Source organism: Dunckerocampus dactyliophorus, chromosome 10 (genome assembly GCF_027744805.1).
Source record: "Dunckerocampus dactyliophorus isolate RoL2022-P2 chromosome 10, RoL_Ddac_1.1, whole genome shotgun sequence".
NCBI classification, from domain to species: Eukaryota; Metazoa; Chordata; class Actinopteri; order Syngnathiformes; family Syngnathidae; genus Dunckerocampus; species Dunckerocampus dactyliophorus.
The window spans coordinates 17,429,703-17,448,792 of NC_072828.1; the positions used below are offsets into that span (position 1 = coordinate 17,429,703).

General features: G+C 41.6%; 1 protein-coding gene across 1 annotated transcript; it reads left to right on the forward strand.

Annotated features, from left to right (window-relative positions):
• Positions 1-14,273: 14,273 nt before the first annotated feature.
• dmrta2 (DMRT-like family A2) lies at positions 14,274-17,547 on the forward strand. Its single transcript, XM_054789299.1, has 2 exons — positions 14,274-15,119; positions 16,095-17,547. The coding sequence occupies exons 1-2, from the start codon at positions 14,645-14,647 to the stop codon at positions 16,988-16,990; spliced, it is 1,371 nt and encodes a 456-aa protein (XP_054645274.1). The 5' UTR covers positions 14,274-14,644; the 3' UTR covers positions 16,991-17,547.
• Positions 17,548-19,090: the final 1,543 nt, after the last annotated feature.

The following is a 19,090-nucleotide window of genomic DNA, read 5'->3' on the forward strand; positions in this document are numbered from 1 at the left end:
TTAGTTTTATATACACTATATAAATATATGACTAAACTATATAACATTATTATGTCTCCCCCAGGAATCTGTTAAAACTTCTTAAATAGAACCTCAACTTGTTAGATCTGTTCCAATCAAGCTAGCCTTTTTTAAAATTGTATATTCATGCTTTTTAAACAGAACCCAGTAAAGATCGATACATACAGCAAAAATACAGTAGCTCAAAAAAGTGATTAGTGACATTTCAACAGTCATCTTCTCAAGGGACAATAACTACAAATTAAACTTGGATATTCTTTAGAGCAGGGATTTTTTTGGCCTGCAGCGCATCTTTCACTGGGCTGTATTCTAAAGATGAAATAAATTCATCAATCATTATTTTTATTAGATATTGTACTAATTTGCTTTGGCATCTATCAAAAAGCTAAGATGTTTTGTTCTAATAGCATGGCATATATTGACATATACTGGATTGGTTTTAGCATTTTTAATGTACAAGATGGATTAAAGTGGCCCCCCACATCCTTCACGGGGTTTTTTTGCAGCCATCGATGGAAACATTTCAGACACCCCTGCTTTAAAGTATCCAAGCAGTATTGATTTGCTGTCCATTGAAAACGACTCAATAGACAGCCATTATTGTTGAAGTAGCTGGCAACACAAGCCTCGCAGTCAACATGTGCAAATTGTTTCCAAAGTGCCAATATTTAGCGTGAGCGCCATTATTTCATAGAACTGTCTTGTCTTCTTGGACACGGAATTCACGGCACAGGTTGTGACTGTAATCATCTTCCACTCCTCCATGATAGCATCACATTAGACACCTTGTGCTACTCCACTTTCCGCTTGAGGATGACCAACATGTGCTAAATTGGCTAATTTTCCCCTAAATGAACTGTAGCTCCCCTTTGCCGGCAGCACTCATGCAGGCCCAGATCATGACACTATTAACACCATGCTTACCTGTAGGCATGAAACAATTATCTTGGTACACACCATTCCATTCCAGATTGTTGTTAGCACGCAGACATTACTGTCTAATTAATCTGAGTCATTATCAATGGATAGTAAATCTATACTGGTATACAATCTGTACACTAATTACTCTATATATAAAGTATATATGTTTCATATCTTTCATATTGTCCCTTGAGAACATACAATAAAGTGGTTGCTGAAATGGGAGAGGTAAACTTACTTTTGTAAGAGAATATATAAATTGCATCCGTAAAGGACTCTCAGCGCTTCACTTCTTCCACATTTTATGTGATAGACTTATTTCAAAATGAAATAATTGTTTCCTCAAATTTTACACAACACAGCATAATGACAATAAAATGTTTGCTAATTTACTAAAAATAAGAAACTAAGAAATCACATATACATAAGTATTGACAGCTTTTTGTCAATACAGTGTTGATGCACATTTGGCAGCAATTAAAGCATCAAGACTTTTTGAATATGATGCCACAAGCTTGGAACGCCTGTATTTCGGCAGTTTCGCCCATTCCTCTTTGCAGCACCTCTCAAACGCCATCAGGTTAGATCTGGCTGGGAAATTAAAGGACAGAGTTGTCCCGAAACCAGTCCTTTGATATCTCCTCAGTGTACTTAGGATTGTTGTCCTGCAGAAAAATGAACCGTCGCCCAATCTGAGGTCAAGAGTGCTATGGAGAACGTTTTCACCCAGGATGTCTCTGTATGTTTTGCTGCATTCATCGTTCGCTCTATCCTGACTCGCCTCCCAGTTCCTGCTGTTGAAAAACATTCTCACTGCGTGATCTTGCCACCACCATGCTTGCCTCGTGATGAACAGTGCTTGTTCCTCCAAACACGATGCCTGGCGAGTTAAGTCTTTGTCTCCTCAGCCTAGAGAATTTTTTTTCTCACAGTCTGAAAGTCATTCAGCTGCCTTAAGGCAAACTCTAGATGGGCTGCCATGTGCCTTTTACCAAAGAGTGGCTGCAGAGATGGTTGTCCTTCTGAAAGGTTCTCTCCACAGAGAAACACTGGAGCTCTGTCGGAGTGATCATCAGGTTCTTGGTCACCTGCCCGACAAAGGACCTTCCTCCTCAATCGCTCATTTTAGATGGGCAACCAGTTCTCTGAAGAGTCCTGGTAGTTGAATGGTGAATTTTCTCCATTTATCTATGGTAAAGGCCATGGTGCTCTTTGGGACCTTCAGAGCAGCAGAAATGTTTATGTAGTCTTCCCAGATTTGTGCTTTGGGACAATCCTGTCAAAGTAATATGCACACACACATACTCCACACAAACCCCTACTGTGCAATTTGTTTCATTTGATACGCTTACTACATGCTTACATAGTAATGATACTTACATACATGATAATTAAACACACCCTGTTCTTACACACCAGCACTAATCTGTGAAAATACTGCAACTTGTTCAATGATGTCATGATGCTACATAGATAAGCGTACATAGATAAGCGTACTGAGGTTTTTGTCTTTGAATGGGTGAGTACAGTATGTCTTCTGTACTCCTTATATTACCATATGTTTGTATTTTAGTTCATTTAGCAATATTTATGCTTGAAAATGCTTAATTTAGGCCCAAATACAGAAATTATGCTAACGTGCATATTTTTTGAGTAATAGTAGGTCGTAGTCACCCACAAAACAGCAGTGACTTTCTTCAGACTAATATACAGTAATCCCTCATTTGTCGTGGTAATTGGTCCGGGAACCAACCATGTTAAGTGAATTTAGTAGGATTCCTTATTCATAAATCAAATTTTTCATAGTTTGAGCACGGAAAACCTGTTTAACATCTTCTAAATACCATTTTTAACATTATTAGAGGCCTAACAAGATCTGACACCCCTATAGTCACATTTACATTCGTATTATCCAATATCGTAGACACAATAAGAGTAAATAAGCCATTTAAGACATAAATAAGACTTGTGCTTGTGTGTGTTGCGGCAAATGTGTCCCCTAGGGGAAAAGGGTGAGTGGCGGATAGGAAGTGGCGTCAGGGGCTCAGAGTTGAGTTTCAGCTTGCTCTGGGTTACGTCACATTACTGACACCTAATGACTAGTGTAGAATAGTACGTCAGTGTCTTTGAATGTGTCTTTATTGTCTTATACAGTATTTGTTTTGTAGCTCATTTAGCCATTTTTATGCTTGAAAATGCTTAATTTGGCATAAAATAACGTAACATTTGCTTTAATATGCATATGTCCATCCATCCATCCATTCATTTTCCTCTGCTTATCTGGGTCCGGGTTGCGGGGGCAGCAGTCTCAGTAGGGAAACCCCGACTTACCAAGCCCCGGTCACCTCTTCCAGTTCTACCACGAGGACGCCAAGGCGTTCCAGGGCCAGCTGTGAGACCTAATCCTTCCAGCGTGTCCTAGGTCTGCTCCGGGGCCTTCTCCCGGCGGGGCATGCCTGGAACACTTCATCAGGGAGGCGTCCGGGAGGCATCTGGACTAGATGCCCGAGCCACATCCACTGGCTCCTCTTGATGTGAAGGAGCAGCGGCTCTACTCTGAGCCCCTTTCGGATGACTGAGCTCCTCACCCTATCTGTTAGGGTGATTCCACCCACTGTATGGAGGAAACTCATTTCAGCCGCTTGTATCCGCAGTCTGGTTCTTTCGGTCATGACTCAAAGCTCATGACCATAGGTGAGGGTAGGAACATAGATGGACAGGTAAATTGAGAGCTTAGCCTTCCAGTTCAGCTCTCTTCACCACGACGGTCCGGTACAGGGACCACATTATCGCAGACACTGCGCCGATCCGCCCTCGACCTCACGCTCCAACCTTCTCTCACTCGTGAACAAGACCCCGAGATACTTCCCAACCGTGAGGGTGCAATGCACCCTTTTCCGACTGAGAATATGAAAATGTTTTGACTAATAATAGTCTGTAGTCAACCATGAAACAGAATGATTTACAGTATTAATATGTATTTTTAAAACCGTGATAGAGTGAAGCTGCAAAATTCCAACTGCGAAGGGCAAAGGATGACTATATTGAAATATCGTGACAGAGCGAAACCGCTAAAGTCAAAGCAAGAAGTGGCGAGGGATGTACATGGTTTTTTTTGTACATGTACATTTTTTTTAAATATCTCTCTTTAATACGTGGGGATTTTGTTTTTATCATGTCATTATGGGGTAGCATGTGTAGAATTTTGATGGGAAAAAAAATACTTTTTCAAATAAGGTAACATAAAATGTGGAAAAAGTGAAGCACTGTGAATACTTTTCGAATGCACTGTACGAACAGGTGACATAATAGAATACAAATGTTATTGAGCAAAGTAGTGTAGCTCAACCAGATGATTTTGCAACCAATTCTTACCTCGAAGCTGTTTCGTTGATTTTGTGGCACCTCAAACATGGTTTCTGCTGGCTTGAACTTCATCCTCGAGGGTGAAATAGACAATTATAAATCTGGCTGAGCGCTGTCATCACATCCTGTTTCAAAATATTTATAAGATCAGTCCTTCCATCCTTTTTGTCATTCTCAGCCAAGGCTGTATTTTTCTTGTCTCGTTTCACACGCGATGACTGAGTTGCACTAATATGCTCAGCCAGCCGCACTTCCCCCAGCTTTGGCCAAACAATGTATCGCTGAAGGCAGGGCAAGGCTGGAGGAAGAGCTGCAGATCAGATCCAGACTTTCTGTCATGCTTATCAACAAGACAAGCTTTATTGATTACTCACTTGTGAGTCAGACTGCATGAGGAAGGAACGTTAATATACTGTTGTTAATGATACTGATGATATTTGTTTGATATGAATAACATTGGGAACATATTCTCGTGAGACTTTAATCGGATTTTGTACACAGTGTAATTTACTCTAATTGGTTATTTAAGGGTGCCTTGGTTAGGTAAAGCAAGGGGGCGTGAACCACTGTTGTATGTGTGTGAATATTTACATGATCAGACAGCTGTGACAGCCATGGACACCAATCGTCTTATTCGGGTCAAACTCAATTTTCACAAAACGTTTAATTGAATTGTGACAAGTATATACATTTATTTGATTAATCTGTTGTTTTAAACTACTACAGGTAACATCTGCTAGCGGTTGTATTTTTTTTATTGTAAAAGTGTAATCGGGAGCCGAAATGTTAATCAATCTGTTCAAGGACCAGTTTGTTCAGTTGTAGAAGCCTTTTCCCCTTCTGCAGACAGCACCTTTAACGTTAAAGATTATTCCAAATTGATTCACGTCACAGCTGTTCATCTCCTCCTTAAGATTCTTAGTCATACAAGTGTAAAAAGACCACTGCAAAAATGTCTATTCTTCTGTTCCAAGTCTTTATTGAGTTAATCTTGTGTGTGCTGGTACAAAATCCAAAATGTTGTGGGACTTTCGAGGTTTTCCAACGTGTACAACTTCAGAGGCTTTCGATATGTTTTACTATTGCCAGATTTAGGTCGGGGTTTCATGGACTTTTAGACCAATGAAAATGACCTTGCATAATTAAGAGGAAACAGAACTCTAAACACCAGTACACATACTTAATGTGGTAAATGCAGCTTTGATTCATCACTGTGTTAGCTAATTTAGTGTTTCGTCTACAAAAAGTGACTGGCATGCTATGTTTCATTGAAACCTCACTCGACATCTGAGTTAAAGACTAGCTCCTATAATGTGACCTTGCTTTTAAAGTAGTCAGTGAGTACATGAGTCTTTGAGTACGTGAGTGCTGCTGTTGAAGCTCTTGAGGGCAAATGTTAAATTGTCTGGGGTTTTTTTTGTTTTTTTTGCATTACTGTCAGACATGTGAGCTCAGGGCGAAGGTGAGGTTGGAATTTGTTTACGCAAACTGTCAGACAGGTGCATGTCCTGTCAAAGCAATGGGGACGACATGTGCATAGTGCATCTCCTCTGGAGTGTAAGATTACAGTTTCTATCATGCAGCGTGATGCGTTCAATATGCTCGGGCATGTTCCACCTCCTCAACACTGTTGACGTTGTTGTGACAGACTCGGAAATGCCATTTTGATATTCCACATCAATCTTTTGCCGTTAGCTGTTTTCGTCTCAGCCTTTTCATAGAGGTCATTGGGGGTCAATTTTGGACTACCTTAAAATCTGCCTTTTAAGTTATTACCTCCTCCAAAGAACGCATTGCAAGAGCGGGACTGCAAAGCACCAGGCAGTGATGGCATCCCGCCGGATGTCGTCAAAGAGTGAAAGGACAGCTCTCTCCTCTACCATCTCCATGAACTCCTGCTGCGGTGCTGGGAAGAAGGGACAGTACCCCAAGACATCCGTGATGCCAAGATCATCACACTGTACAACAACAAAGGGGACTGTAGCTTTGGCAATAACTATCGTTCAACCAACACGAAGATGAAAGAGTACAAAGGTGCTGAACACTTCTGTATGGAAGCAAAGCATGGAACCCTCTCATGAAGAACGCAGGCTCAATGCCTTCCACCTGCGTTGCCTCAGAGGCCCCCCGGGGTATCACTTGGCAAGATCGTGTCACCAACAAGGACGTCTTGGCCCAGGCAGGGATATCGAGCATGTTTGCCATGCTAATGCAAAGACGACTGCGTTGGCTGGGCCATGTCTGCTTCATGGACTGTGGCCGCACTCCAAAGAATGTTCTGCATAGCGAGTTGGCCACTGGCTACAGACCTACTGGACGGCCCGCACTGCGTTACAAAGACATCTGTGACAAAGACATCTGTGAGCACGACCGGAGGGCAGGCAGCATTGAGCCAGCAGACCTGGAAACAGCATCCTCAGACCACGTCATTTGGTAGTCCACCGTGAAGGACGGCCTCGAAGAAGCAGAAGTGAGAAGAGAGACCAGATGGGAAGAACATCAGCTAAGGAGACAGTAGAGACTACATTCAGCACCCAGCAGGACCTGCAGCAACTGTTGTAGACCCTGGCTCTCGAGGATTGGACTGTACAGGCACAGCAGGGTTTGCACTACCATAGTCTTCGGAGACTGATGGATGCCAACAACGTTATTACCTCTTCCAAATCACTTATTGCGAGAGCAGGACAAATCTCCTGACTACTACTTTATAACCACTACTTAACTAACTTTATATAGCGCTTTTCTAGGTACTCAAACATGTTCAATGATGCATTTTTAAAAAAGTGGTACAAAACATGAAAATAGGACGAAGTATTTGTAGGAAGGATTAACTAGGAAAAATTATATGTATTTTTTTTAATTAAAAAAGATTAAAAATATTCATTTTATTAAAACTTTATATATATATATACACTCCTGATTAGAATGTTAAGACCAGTTGAAAAATTGCAGGAATATACAATTTTGCACTGTTCGATCTTAGAGGTTCTAAATAAAGTTTCAAAATGCAAAAAGAAGAATTGGGAGTAAGACAAAAAAAATTTGAGTAAGCAATTACTCAATCTTTCATATCATCAAACAATTTGAAATATTAGTCAATGACAAAACAACTGAACACAAAATGCAGTTGTTAAATGAAACTTTTTATTATTAAGGGAGAGAAAAAATCCAAACCTATGACACGGTGTGAAAAAGTGATTGCCCCCCGTTAACATACTGAGATTAATTGAGATCTATCAGTGTGGAAAAGGTTATAAAGCCATTTCTAAAGCTTTGGGACTCCAGTGAACCATAGTAGAGCCATTATGCACAAATGGCGAAAACATGGAACAGTGGTGAACCTTCCCAGGGGTGGCTTGCCAACCAAAATGACTCCAAGAGTGCAGCGATGACTCATCCAAGAGGTCACAAAAGACCCCACCACAACATCCAAAGAACTGCAGGCCTCGTTCGCCTCAGTTAAGGTCAGTGTTCATGACTCCACCAGAAGATGGACACTGGGCAAAACGATGTGCATGGCAGAGTTCCAAGCCGAAAACCACTGCTGAACAAAAAGAACATTAAGGCTCGTCTCATTTTGCCAGAAAACATCTTGCTCCCCAAGACCTTTGGAGAAAAATACTCTATGGTCTGACAACACAAAAGTGTGTGTCCCATTACATCATATGTAAAAGTAACGGCAAAAAACATAACAGTCAAATGTGGTACTTTTCTGGTCTGGGGCTGTTTTGCTGCTTCAGGACCTGGAAGACTTGCAGTGATAAATGGAACCATGAATTCTGCTGTCCACCAAAAAATCCTGAAGGAGAATGTCCGGCAATCTGTTGGTGACCCCAAACTGAAACCAAAGTGGCTGAATGAATACAACAATTCTGCAAAGATGAATGCGCCAACATTCCTCCACTGCGCTCAGCACTCGTTGCAAGTATTCGCAAACGCTTGATTGCAGTTGTTGCTGCTAAGGGTGGCACAACCACTTTTTAGCTTTAGGGGGCAATCACTTTTTCACACAAGGACATGTAGGTTTGGATTTTTATTTTCTCCCTTAATCATAAAATGTTTCACGTAAAACTGCAGTTTGTGTTCAGTTGTGTTGTCACTGAATCATATTGACATTTGTTTGATGATCTGAAACATTTAAGTGTGACAAAAAATTAAATCAGGAAGGGGGCATGGCTTTTTCACACTTTTTGTGTTTTTTTTGTGTGTTGTTATTATCATAATGGCACCACCAGTACAGTATATTCATCATCCTCTATGAAGCAGGACGTAATCTGCTAACAAACAAACGCAGTTATAATACTGTAATGTTTTCCACTTTGGTTTTGCTATGGTGGAGGTCTGTGATCTCATAAGTGCAATTAAATTATTTCATTGTTTTGGGGCATCATAAGCATCTGTAGCTGGTGGCCGAGTGGTATCAGCTTCTCTTATGACAAAGAGTCAAACCAGACTAGGCTTGACGTCTTCATCATCCTGTTCAAATGGCCCACATTGGGACACACAGAGGGTCCGTGCCATGAGCTTAAGGTCACCTCAGGATGCTGTCTTGACGCTGTGTATGACGACAAAGGAGGCAAAGTGTCGATGTTTAACCAGCCCTCGCCGGGGTCAAGAATGTCGCTCACTGGCGAGTGAGCAAAATTCCTAATACAAACCATCTCCACCTCCCTCCTTTTGAAGTGGGAAACACTGGGATGTTGGAATCACAGCATCTCCGCTTTGGATCCCAGACTGGCCTAAACCTTGGAGGGTCACCGCTTGAGTTTACTTTCTCAGAGATGGTGGGCCTCGGCCAAAGAAACAGAATCTGTGAGGCTTAAACTGTTGGAGTTTTGGGGGGGACACAAAAGGAGGGTCACTAAAATCCTGATGTCTGTGTCTGCTCTCTCTTAATGCATGCAAATACTTTTTTTTATGTCGAGAAAACAAAAAACACACGGGACTAGTTGCCCTGTAGCCAATGTGATAAAATGTGCGGTGAATATTGTCATTCATCCACTTCATTGTATTCTTATTTGATTGCAAATATGTTGTCTTAGAAGACGTTCCGCCTTTCATTCAATTCTGATTTAAAACAAATCTATTTATTAATTCACTGTCCTTTTGTACTTTACATATTAAATACCTAAATCACAGACATATAAACCAAACTTTAGTTTTTATCTAAAAAAATATTTGGTACCCTCATTTTTACTGATATGTCCCTGTTAGTTCGATACTAAATACAACTTTGGAATCGTTTTTTATTCGATATTTGTTTTATTTCTTAATGTAATCAGAGTATTCTATATATAAGCGTAAAATTAAGTTTGTCCTTTTAGGCCAAAAAAAAGCATATATTGTTGAATATAACGAAATTGAAGCAGAGAGATTATTGCGTAATATTGATTACTAAATATTATTTAGTAATATTACACGTTGGACAGAAAAAATACCGCGAGGATTTCAGGTTAGACTAAATATCTTATTTTAAATTATGGTTACTTATTGTTTTTACTCGTGTACAGGAACTCTCTAATATAAAACATTGACAAATACTGATTTGTTTTGGGGGTGGAGATGATCACAAGTTTTTTTTTCATTTACTTTTTTAAATTCTTTTGATTTATTCCTATGGATATACACTAAATCCTATATATTTAATTGCCTGTTTGGAGGTTGGAAGCATTTTTAAAATATATATTTTTAAATGCTGTTTACTTTTTAAATGCATCTGCGTTCTGTTTGGTCAGCTTCAGTGGCACAGCTTTGGACAGCTCAGCATTAACTGAGAATGACTTTGTACGTTTACTCAGAAGACAAGCATGAAATCACACCGACAGATATTTAAATATACATCTTTATTTTGTCTATATTTCATGCCGGAACTAAAAGTAAAATGAAAGTGCATCATGATATCGCTTATTTCCAACTAATTGGGGTTTACATGAGATTCCTGCGCACTGATCCAATTCAAGTTCTTATTAAAGCAAATAGTTTGTTGAATAAATTCCGTTGTCCCTTGTCTATACTAAAAAAACTAAGTCTTATACGTAATAAGTGAGCCGCTGGGGTTCTAAATGTGTGCAGTAGCGTGGAGAGGAGTAATTATACCTTCATATTAATTGTGCACGCGCATACACACACACACACGCACACAGCGAGGCAATGGTGACATTTAGGGCCACGTCTTTGTGCGGAACACTTCAAGTTTCAAAAACAAGGCCAATTGAAGCGGGTCGGCTCAAAGGGAGCGCCATTGTAAGGCGCCACATTGAGTTTTGATTGGGGACAATGGTGTTTCTCAAATTTCCCGCAAAAAGAAAGCCATACTCCATCTGTGATCTCAATGAGCGTCTATTCATCGGCCTGCCTGCTTTGCACAGGAGGCAGATGTGGAGGGTAGGAACAAGGAGAGAGTTTTTAATTGGCTACACACACACACTGCAGTTATGTGCCACTGAAGGAAGATCTTGCGGAGTCCAATAATCTGGCCGTGTTGATGAATACTTGTAGCCCACTCATTAAACAAAAATAATCCCTGCCAAACTAGCTCCGGGCCACAAAAACGGCATTGTGTGTGTGTGTGTGTGTGCGTGTGTGTGTGTGTGCGTTTCCAGCAGCTTTGGACGCCCTCAATATATTTAAAATATTCATACACCATTTCGTATATCACCATAATGTGCCCGTTCCAGAAATCAGGCTTCTGATTGGGTGAAACGGTCTTACAGTTGGGAGTTACGTCTCTCTTTGTATTTGTTTATCCAGCATCCACACACTATGTATACTAATAAGGATAGAGCCTTATTTGTTATTGTACCTTTTCCAGAAATGACTTTCTTCCGGCCTCTGATTATATACAGTTGACTTGTACAGTACTTATGATTTACAGCTCTACTTCTCTCTCTCTCTCTCTCTCTCTCTCTCTCTCTCTCTCTCTCTCTCTCTCTCTCTCTCTCTCTCTCTCTCTCTCTCTCTCTCTTTCTCTCTTTTTCTGGCGGCTGCAGCAGCAGCGGGATAGCGCCGGGCTGGTGGGGCGAAGCGGCCGGCAGCAGCGGCCATCGGGGTGCAGGGCAGCGGAAACATGCTGCTACATATGTCGGGTCAAGCATGGGCTTTTGTCGCCACGTTAAAAGGGGTGTTAAAAAAACCCTACTCATCTGTTGCGTCACTCATTGAAATGAAAGCCTATGATGCAGTTTTGTGGGTGCATAGGCCTAATGAACCGCTTCAAAGTCGATTGGTGCTCTCAGTCACTTTGAATGCGCGGGGGGCATTTTTAATTGGGCCTGCAAGAATAAAGGACGACTTAATCCTTGTCATAATGCAGTTTTATGGTAGACCAGCTCATCAAAAAATAGAGCAGTTTATAACTTTAGGATCGCCACAGATCTAATGAGATCCAATACAATAATTGCATGAATCTAATATTATCTACAAAAATGCATACCGTGCATTAATAATGTAGATTATTACTATTGTCACCACAATAATAATGCAAATTATTATTGCAGTGGTGTCAAACTGCACTGCAGCATACTGTTCCTAAGTATAACGCAGTGCACTTTTTCAATCATAAATTATTTCAAATAGACAAACTATGTCATGAGACATGAGGTCTCACGTTTGATCCTATTGGTGATGTGTTGTTGCAATAGTAATTAGGCTAATACGGTTTGCAAAGACACTTTTTTGCATGGTGCACCTAATGAATTGTATATATATATTAAACTCACATTAAATAAACCACTATCAGTCCCCGTCCTCTTGTGATGACAAAAACAGCTTCAAATAATGAATGTGAATAAAAAGTAAATATTTAATTGCAGCCTAAAATGGTCTTTGTGAAGACAGTTTCTCTGTAGTCGATGTCACCGCGTCGTGTACACATCGAAGTAGCCTGTGTGTATAATTTAACAAACACGTGTCATCTTAGACTACAACACAAAACAACATCCTAACCAAAAACGCCTAAAAAGTGCATATTGATCAACTTTAACTTTCATTTTGGCCCCCCCCCCCCCCCCCCCCCCCCCCCCCCCCCCCCCCCCTTCCTCTCGTAGGCTGCCACTTGCATGCATCAACATTGCGTTCGGGGCACATAATTACTTTGAATGTCAAAAAGATGTCGTTTTAATATCGTCTCCATTAGCCTGTTGGCTGGGTAATTAAGGTGCAGATGACAGCGGCGAGGAAACAGATGGCATTTGCTTACAGTGATTCAGAAAGTAAACAAAGAGGAGGAGATGGAGACCATTTTCTTCTTTCTCTTCCTCCTCCTCCTCCCTCACTCGCACTCTCCTCCTGCTCCTCGACGTTGTTCACTTTTTTTTTTTTTAGTCATGCTCCCAAAGAGCCCACTAGAAACATCTTCAAGTTAACGTCTTTCAAAGAGTCTCACTGAGCTGCGTGGGGAGTGGACAGGTGAGTGAGCAGGTGCTGAACTGGGGGGGTCTTTTTGACAGGTCTCTTTGCGTGCATTCATTAGATCTGTTCTATACTGCATATAGTGCACTACGTATGCAGTATTTGATTGGTCATTCCATCTTATATTAGTAAAAAAATAAAAGCAATATCACATTTTCATATATATATATATAGCCTATGCATGGCGCTGAAATAATGTGTGCTATTTATTATATGACCTGACCCCCTAGGGACACTGTTGTCATTCTAAATTCGAAAAAAGGTTCTAAAAACATTTTAAACTGACTATATCATTTCATATTGCCCATATACAAACGCATGACTATTTATAGTTCAATTAAATACAATATATCTTCATATAAAATATATATTATATTATATTTGTAGACATATTTATAATATTTTCGGATCTAACCCCAAGAGACTGTATAAAGCCGAAATGTTTTTCATTCATTCATTCATTTTCCATGCCGCTTGTCCTTGCTATGGTCGCGGGGGTATGCTGGAGTCTATCCCAGCTGATTTTTGGGCCAGAGACGGGTACACCCTGGACTGGTCGCCAGCCAATCGCAGGGCACGTATAGACAAACAACCATTCACGCTCACGTTCATACCTATGGACAATTTAGTCTCCAATGGACCTCAAATGTTTTCATCTTGTGAATATATTTAAACAACATTAATACCAACCTCCATGATAATTATGACGAATGTATCTGCAAAGTCATACAAATAAAACACATGATGTATTTCAGATCCAGTTATATGCGAAATAAAAAAGTAATTCAAATATCCCTCAGTGAGATGTATTTATTTAGAATATTTTATTACGAATATTTACATAAAGATATCATTCTGATATAAAATGCTGCAGTATTTTGTCAGGTCAATTTTGAATTGAATGTAGGTAATCATTTTGGGGACCAACCCTCAAATACAATAACAATACAATGCAAAAGCAACATAGAAAAATAAAAGTACGTGTTTAAATTGATTATAATGGTAATATATATAATATATAATAATTTAAAGAAAAAAAATACTCTTCCATTTGTGTCTAAAATAATTTATTTTTAATCAGACTCACATTCATACATTTAGTCAAAAACAAAAATGATCAATGTTTGGTTTAAAACCATGTAACATCATAAAAAACACGATATGCACTATTTAAGCGTTTTATTCTAAATCGACTTGGCTATCTTCACTAAGCAAAGCACGGAACAATTGCACATGTCATTATTTATTGTCTGTATGGCACATCAATGTAGCTTAACTGATACAAAACATACATCCAAAAGAATGAAACACAGTATATGAGACTTACCTCCCGGCCGATGACATCTTTTTTGAATACGACTAATAACGACGATAATACGAAACGGCAGTGATAGTTGTTGTATTCTATGTGGCTTCTATCAAATGATATATATTTAAAATGTAATAAAACACGCTGCATCTGAGTTGGGCTTTGTGGAACTCCCGTCAGATTCTTAACACTTGATGTTTTGGAGGTGCTGGATGGGGGGGTTGAGGGTGGTGGGGCGGTTGGGGGGGGGAGACAGAAGAAGAAGAACTCAGGTGGACACAGTTGAAAAATGAAGCAAGCCAATCAGATTGCTCCTTCCCCTTTCCGCCAATGACAGGCGTCACATTGTTGTCAAATTTGTCTAATGAAAAGGTGGCAGCAACAATAGTAAAGGAGGAAGACAGTGTTCTGTATCCACTGACGATCTCTGGAGGAAGTTAGTGTCTCAGGCGGCGTCCAAACATCCACCTACACACATAGTCCGCCAGGATTGCTCCTCTTCTTTTTGGATTTTAAACTCAACAAGTTTTTGCTACTGGAGATATCCGCTAAGTAGAAGTGGTCCTCACAAAATCACGTCCTCATCTTGTGTCCACTTCTAGTATTCTTATCACCACCATGGATCTCAGATCAGAGCTGCCCAGCGCCTCCTCCGCTACCCAGGTCCACCCCGCTGCGGCCGCAGCGGCGGCTGCTGCAGCAGCAGCGTCCACCATCCCTGTCTCCATGGCAGGGAACCTACTGCGCGGGCCTCCTCTGCTGCTCCGCGCCGCCGACAAGTACCCCCGCACGCCCAAGTGCGCCCGCTGCAGGAACCACGGCGTGGTGTCGGCGCTGAAGGGCCACAAGCGCTACTGTCGGTGGAAGGACTGCATGTGCGCCAAGTGTACGCTGATAGCCGAGAGGCAGCGCGTCATGGCGGCCCAGGTGGCACTCAGGAGGCAGCAGGCGCAGGAAGAGAACGAAGCCCGGGAGTTGCAGCTGCTCTACGGCACCGCAGAGGGGCTGGCCCTGGCTGCGGCTAACGGCATCATCCCTCCGAGGCCCAGCTATGAGGTGTTTGGTTCTGTTAACAGCGAGACCAGCAACTCTGGTGAGGAAAAAAATACTTTTCTTTAATGCACTTACAATGCATGAAAATGCAATGACTATAACCAACATATGCATTCATAGCAGCCATTCTTACGTGGTCTTCTCCCTTTCATTTCATGATGTATCTGCACAATGTAGAGAGATTTGGTGACGTCCCTGTATGGATATAATATGAAAATATATAGAAATACAGTACATGTCTTATTAATGGAAAATCAATATATATTCAGCACGCGCTCACTCGCTCGCTCTCTCTCCAAATGACATCCAAAGCTGAATGCAAAAGGTAATAATGCTAAAAAGAGGTATTCATTTAACAATATCTTCATTACGGTGTTTGCAGTGGTGCACAGCCGCCCCGTGCAAAGAAGAGAGCTGATTCTAATATTTGGACAAAATATTAGAAATCCCAAATGCAGTCACAATAATGAACATATTGTTCATTCATACTTCTCACTTATTAAAACAGCATATTCACTTTAACGCAGCTCTTTTCATTTGAAATTGAAGTTTGCGGGTGTACCCAATGAAGTGACCGCTCATTGTTTAAATTGGACAACCTTGAGAGCTAATGTTTTGATTTTTATTTGATCACTTGATTAAGGATATTAACTTCATCCTGTTTCTTCGTGATTGAGAAACAGGATGAAGTTAATATATTTCAATTATAGTGTGAAAACAATAGTACTAACTTTAGTACACCCCGCTTTAGCGGAGACTGAATGTGTACAAAATAATAACCGTTTTTAAAGGCAACGGACCTCACTGAGAGATAATGTTTTGGTTATGTGGACAAAATATTAGAAACCCCAAATACACCCAATATTAAAACTATTATTGAATGGCAGTTGCAGTGTTAAAACAGCCTTATTAGCTTCAATGCTCTCTATATTGTAGCTTATGCTAATGGAATTGGAAGACAAAACTTTAAAAAAATTAATTACCTTTTAATCATAATTTTTCCTTTTGCCAACAGATTCGAGCGTCCAGAAGTTCGAGTTGTTCCCCAAGGGCCAGCTATCCGGTCCTTCCACCCCGCAGCAGCCCGGTGGCAAACCTACCGAGAGTGACTCAGTTCCGGGAATCTCCTCCCCAGACGGCCGGCACGTAGGCTCCGGCTCTGAGAACGGAGACAGCGAATCCTTCATCAACTCCCCGGTAGCCAAACCTTTAAAAGACGACGAGGACACTCCCGGATCTGTCAGCTCCCTCGGTTCTGACTCCGGTTCCGAGACTGACAAAGATGAGCAGGAGTCCTCGCCGTCCTCCGCGGCCTCCAGGCACATGCACGCCATCGACATCCTCACTCGGGTGTTCCCCAGCCACAAGCGCAGTGTTCTGGAGCTCGTTCTGCAAGGCTGCGGGAAGGATGTGGTACAGGCAATCGAACAGATCCTCAACAACGGTGGTTCCAATGGAGGCAGTGCTGCTCAGGGTGCCAGCAAGGCCGGGCTTGAGGAAACATGGAGCGGTGACAGGATGCTGCAGCAGCCGCAACCACCACCCGCCTCCTCCTCTGCGACAGCCCCGACTCGACCCATGCTTCCTGGGGCCATGACTCTCAGCAACCGCTCGGCCTTCTCGCCCCTTCAGCCCAACGTTCCTCCCTTCGGAGCCGACCCAAGCACATACCCGCTGGGCACCCACCTGGGACTGAACCCTCTGCGGCTGGCCTACTCTGCTCACAGCCGGGGTCTGGCCTTCATGACGCCCTACTCCACTACCGGCCTCATGCCCACCCTGGGCTTCAGGCCCCCCATGGACTATGCCTTCAGCGACCTGATCCGGGACAGGACAATACTGCATAAGGAGCAGGGCTATGCGGGTGGTCTTTACGGGCCTCTCGTCAACAATACGCCGGAAAAACAGTAACGAGAGGCGACTGAACACACACATCACACACTGTACGCACGCATTTCATTGTATTTGTAGCCACGCGTGTTTGAATGTTGGCAAAAACGTGTAATGTGTTTTGGCTGCAGGAGACTGTAAATAAAACAAAATATGTCTTAGAGTGAAAACATACATTGTTGCATTTTATATTGGATTATGAATGTTTGGGGCATGATTTTTACAGTGATTGTAAAAGCAAAATTAGCACGCGCCCTTCAAACTTAACTGCAGTTTTCACAGGAAAAGGAAGTTTTACTAACCCTTTTAGGACGTTGTTAAAAGTTCAACTAACTGATGTGTAAAAACCACCGCCACCAAGTCTTATGTATTCTAATTATTATTTCTTATGTTTTGTATTTGTTTTCCCAACAGCCTGTATTATACTGTATATTGCATTTATGAGGAAATGCTCTGGTAATATTTGACTTTTCATTTAATCAGTTAGCACCAATATTTCGTGACAACGCTCCTCCAAATAAGTCAGTTCATCTTTTAAATGTTATAAAAAACAATCTGTGCCGTCACATTGTCTGAATATGCTGAAAATAAATGTTATTTTTAAAAAACGGAACGTTTTTTTTCTTTATAATTATTATTTTGCAAAATGACACTGGATTTTTATACAACATGCACTCCTGATCAAAATTTTAAGACCAGTTGAAAAATGACAACGAATTTACACTTTGTCCCGTTGGATCTCAAGGAGCTTTTGCTTAAACTTTTTCTGCAAAGTATCCGACTGCAGATGGGCGCAAGGGAGCAATTTCGGAACTGCTACCGGAAGGCTGAGCAGAGCAAACATACAGTCGTCCTGCGTTTGTAACGGTTCATTGGTTCCAGACCCGAACTGAAGCAAATCTGAACTAAAGCACCCAAAACAAGCAGGGGGTGTGAACATATGCCAAGTATACTTTGAATGGAGGATCTCGCACCTTCTGTTGGCTTGCAATGTAACTTATTACTTGCTGTAAACGCCTTGTCGGCCCACGTGGACTGCATGTTCTCACTTTGCCCAGAACAGCACAGCAATGCCACAGAGCTCCACCCAAGCAGCCAAAACCAGTAGGAGGCGTGGACCGACAAGCACCTTATTCCGGCCCAAAGGGCATTTCCAAATTACTTTTTTAAACCTTTAACATCAAAACTGGAGCCGGCAACATGACCGGCAGTGCTGTTGGGGCACGCTTCAGTCGCCAAAATAGTCAGACGCAATCTGTGGCTTGTACTAAAAAAGAAATCCAAACAGCAAAACACTTCAACACACACAAAGTAACCTGCCTATTGCACAATGTGGGCATACAAATAAATATGTACACACAATACCCATGCCAAAAAAATACCCATATACAGTAGTCCTGCCGCAAGGCATGCTGGGTAGCTTGTGGTACTCTTTCTCCCAGCATTTTGCTGTGTTTGTCACATTTTTCCTTGATCGAGGAGGTCGTCAGAGAAGTAAACAAGAAGGAGTTAACACTTTTTATAGCCAATGTTTTATTGTGCACAGCTCATATTGGTGCTGCCGCTGGACTACCCAGCATGCCTTGCGGGCATTTGGAAATAACGGTTTTCGGTTCCGTGTTATGTTATGTTTATGTTATGTTGCTGTTTATCAACCACCTAGTAGTCGTAGATGATTTATGTGATGCGTTAAATTGCTGCGGATGTGTTATGTTTTTGTTTCGTTGCACCGTGAGCAAGTATGTCGTTCCGTTCGGTATATAGATGGCCCCTACGCCACATTTTTTAAACCAATGTGGCCCACGAGTCAAAAAGTTTGCCCACCTCCGATCTAGAGTCTCCCGTTCACTTGCGATGGTAAAATTTAACTAATTTACTGAGAGACCGATTTACACAAAATAAAAATTGAACAGGCTCATACTGCCGCTTTGCGCCAAACTCACGTGTGATGCTTCCAGACTTTACTAAAGTGCACTTTTGCCATGTAGGACACGCCACACACATACACACTTGAAATAGGCCCTCTTCCACTTGTGGTTGGCTTGTTGTGATGGAAAGCAACTTTTTTATGGCTATAAATGCATTTTCAACCCACGCTGCGTGAATGATGATGTTCATGAC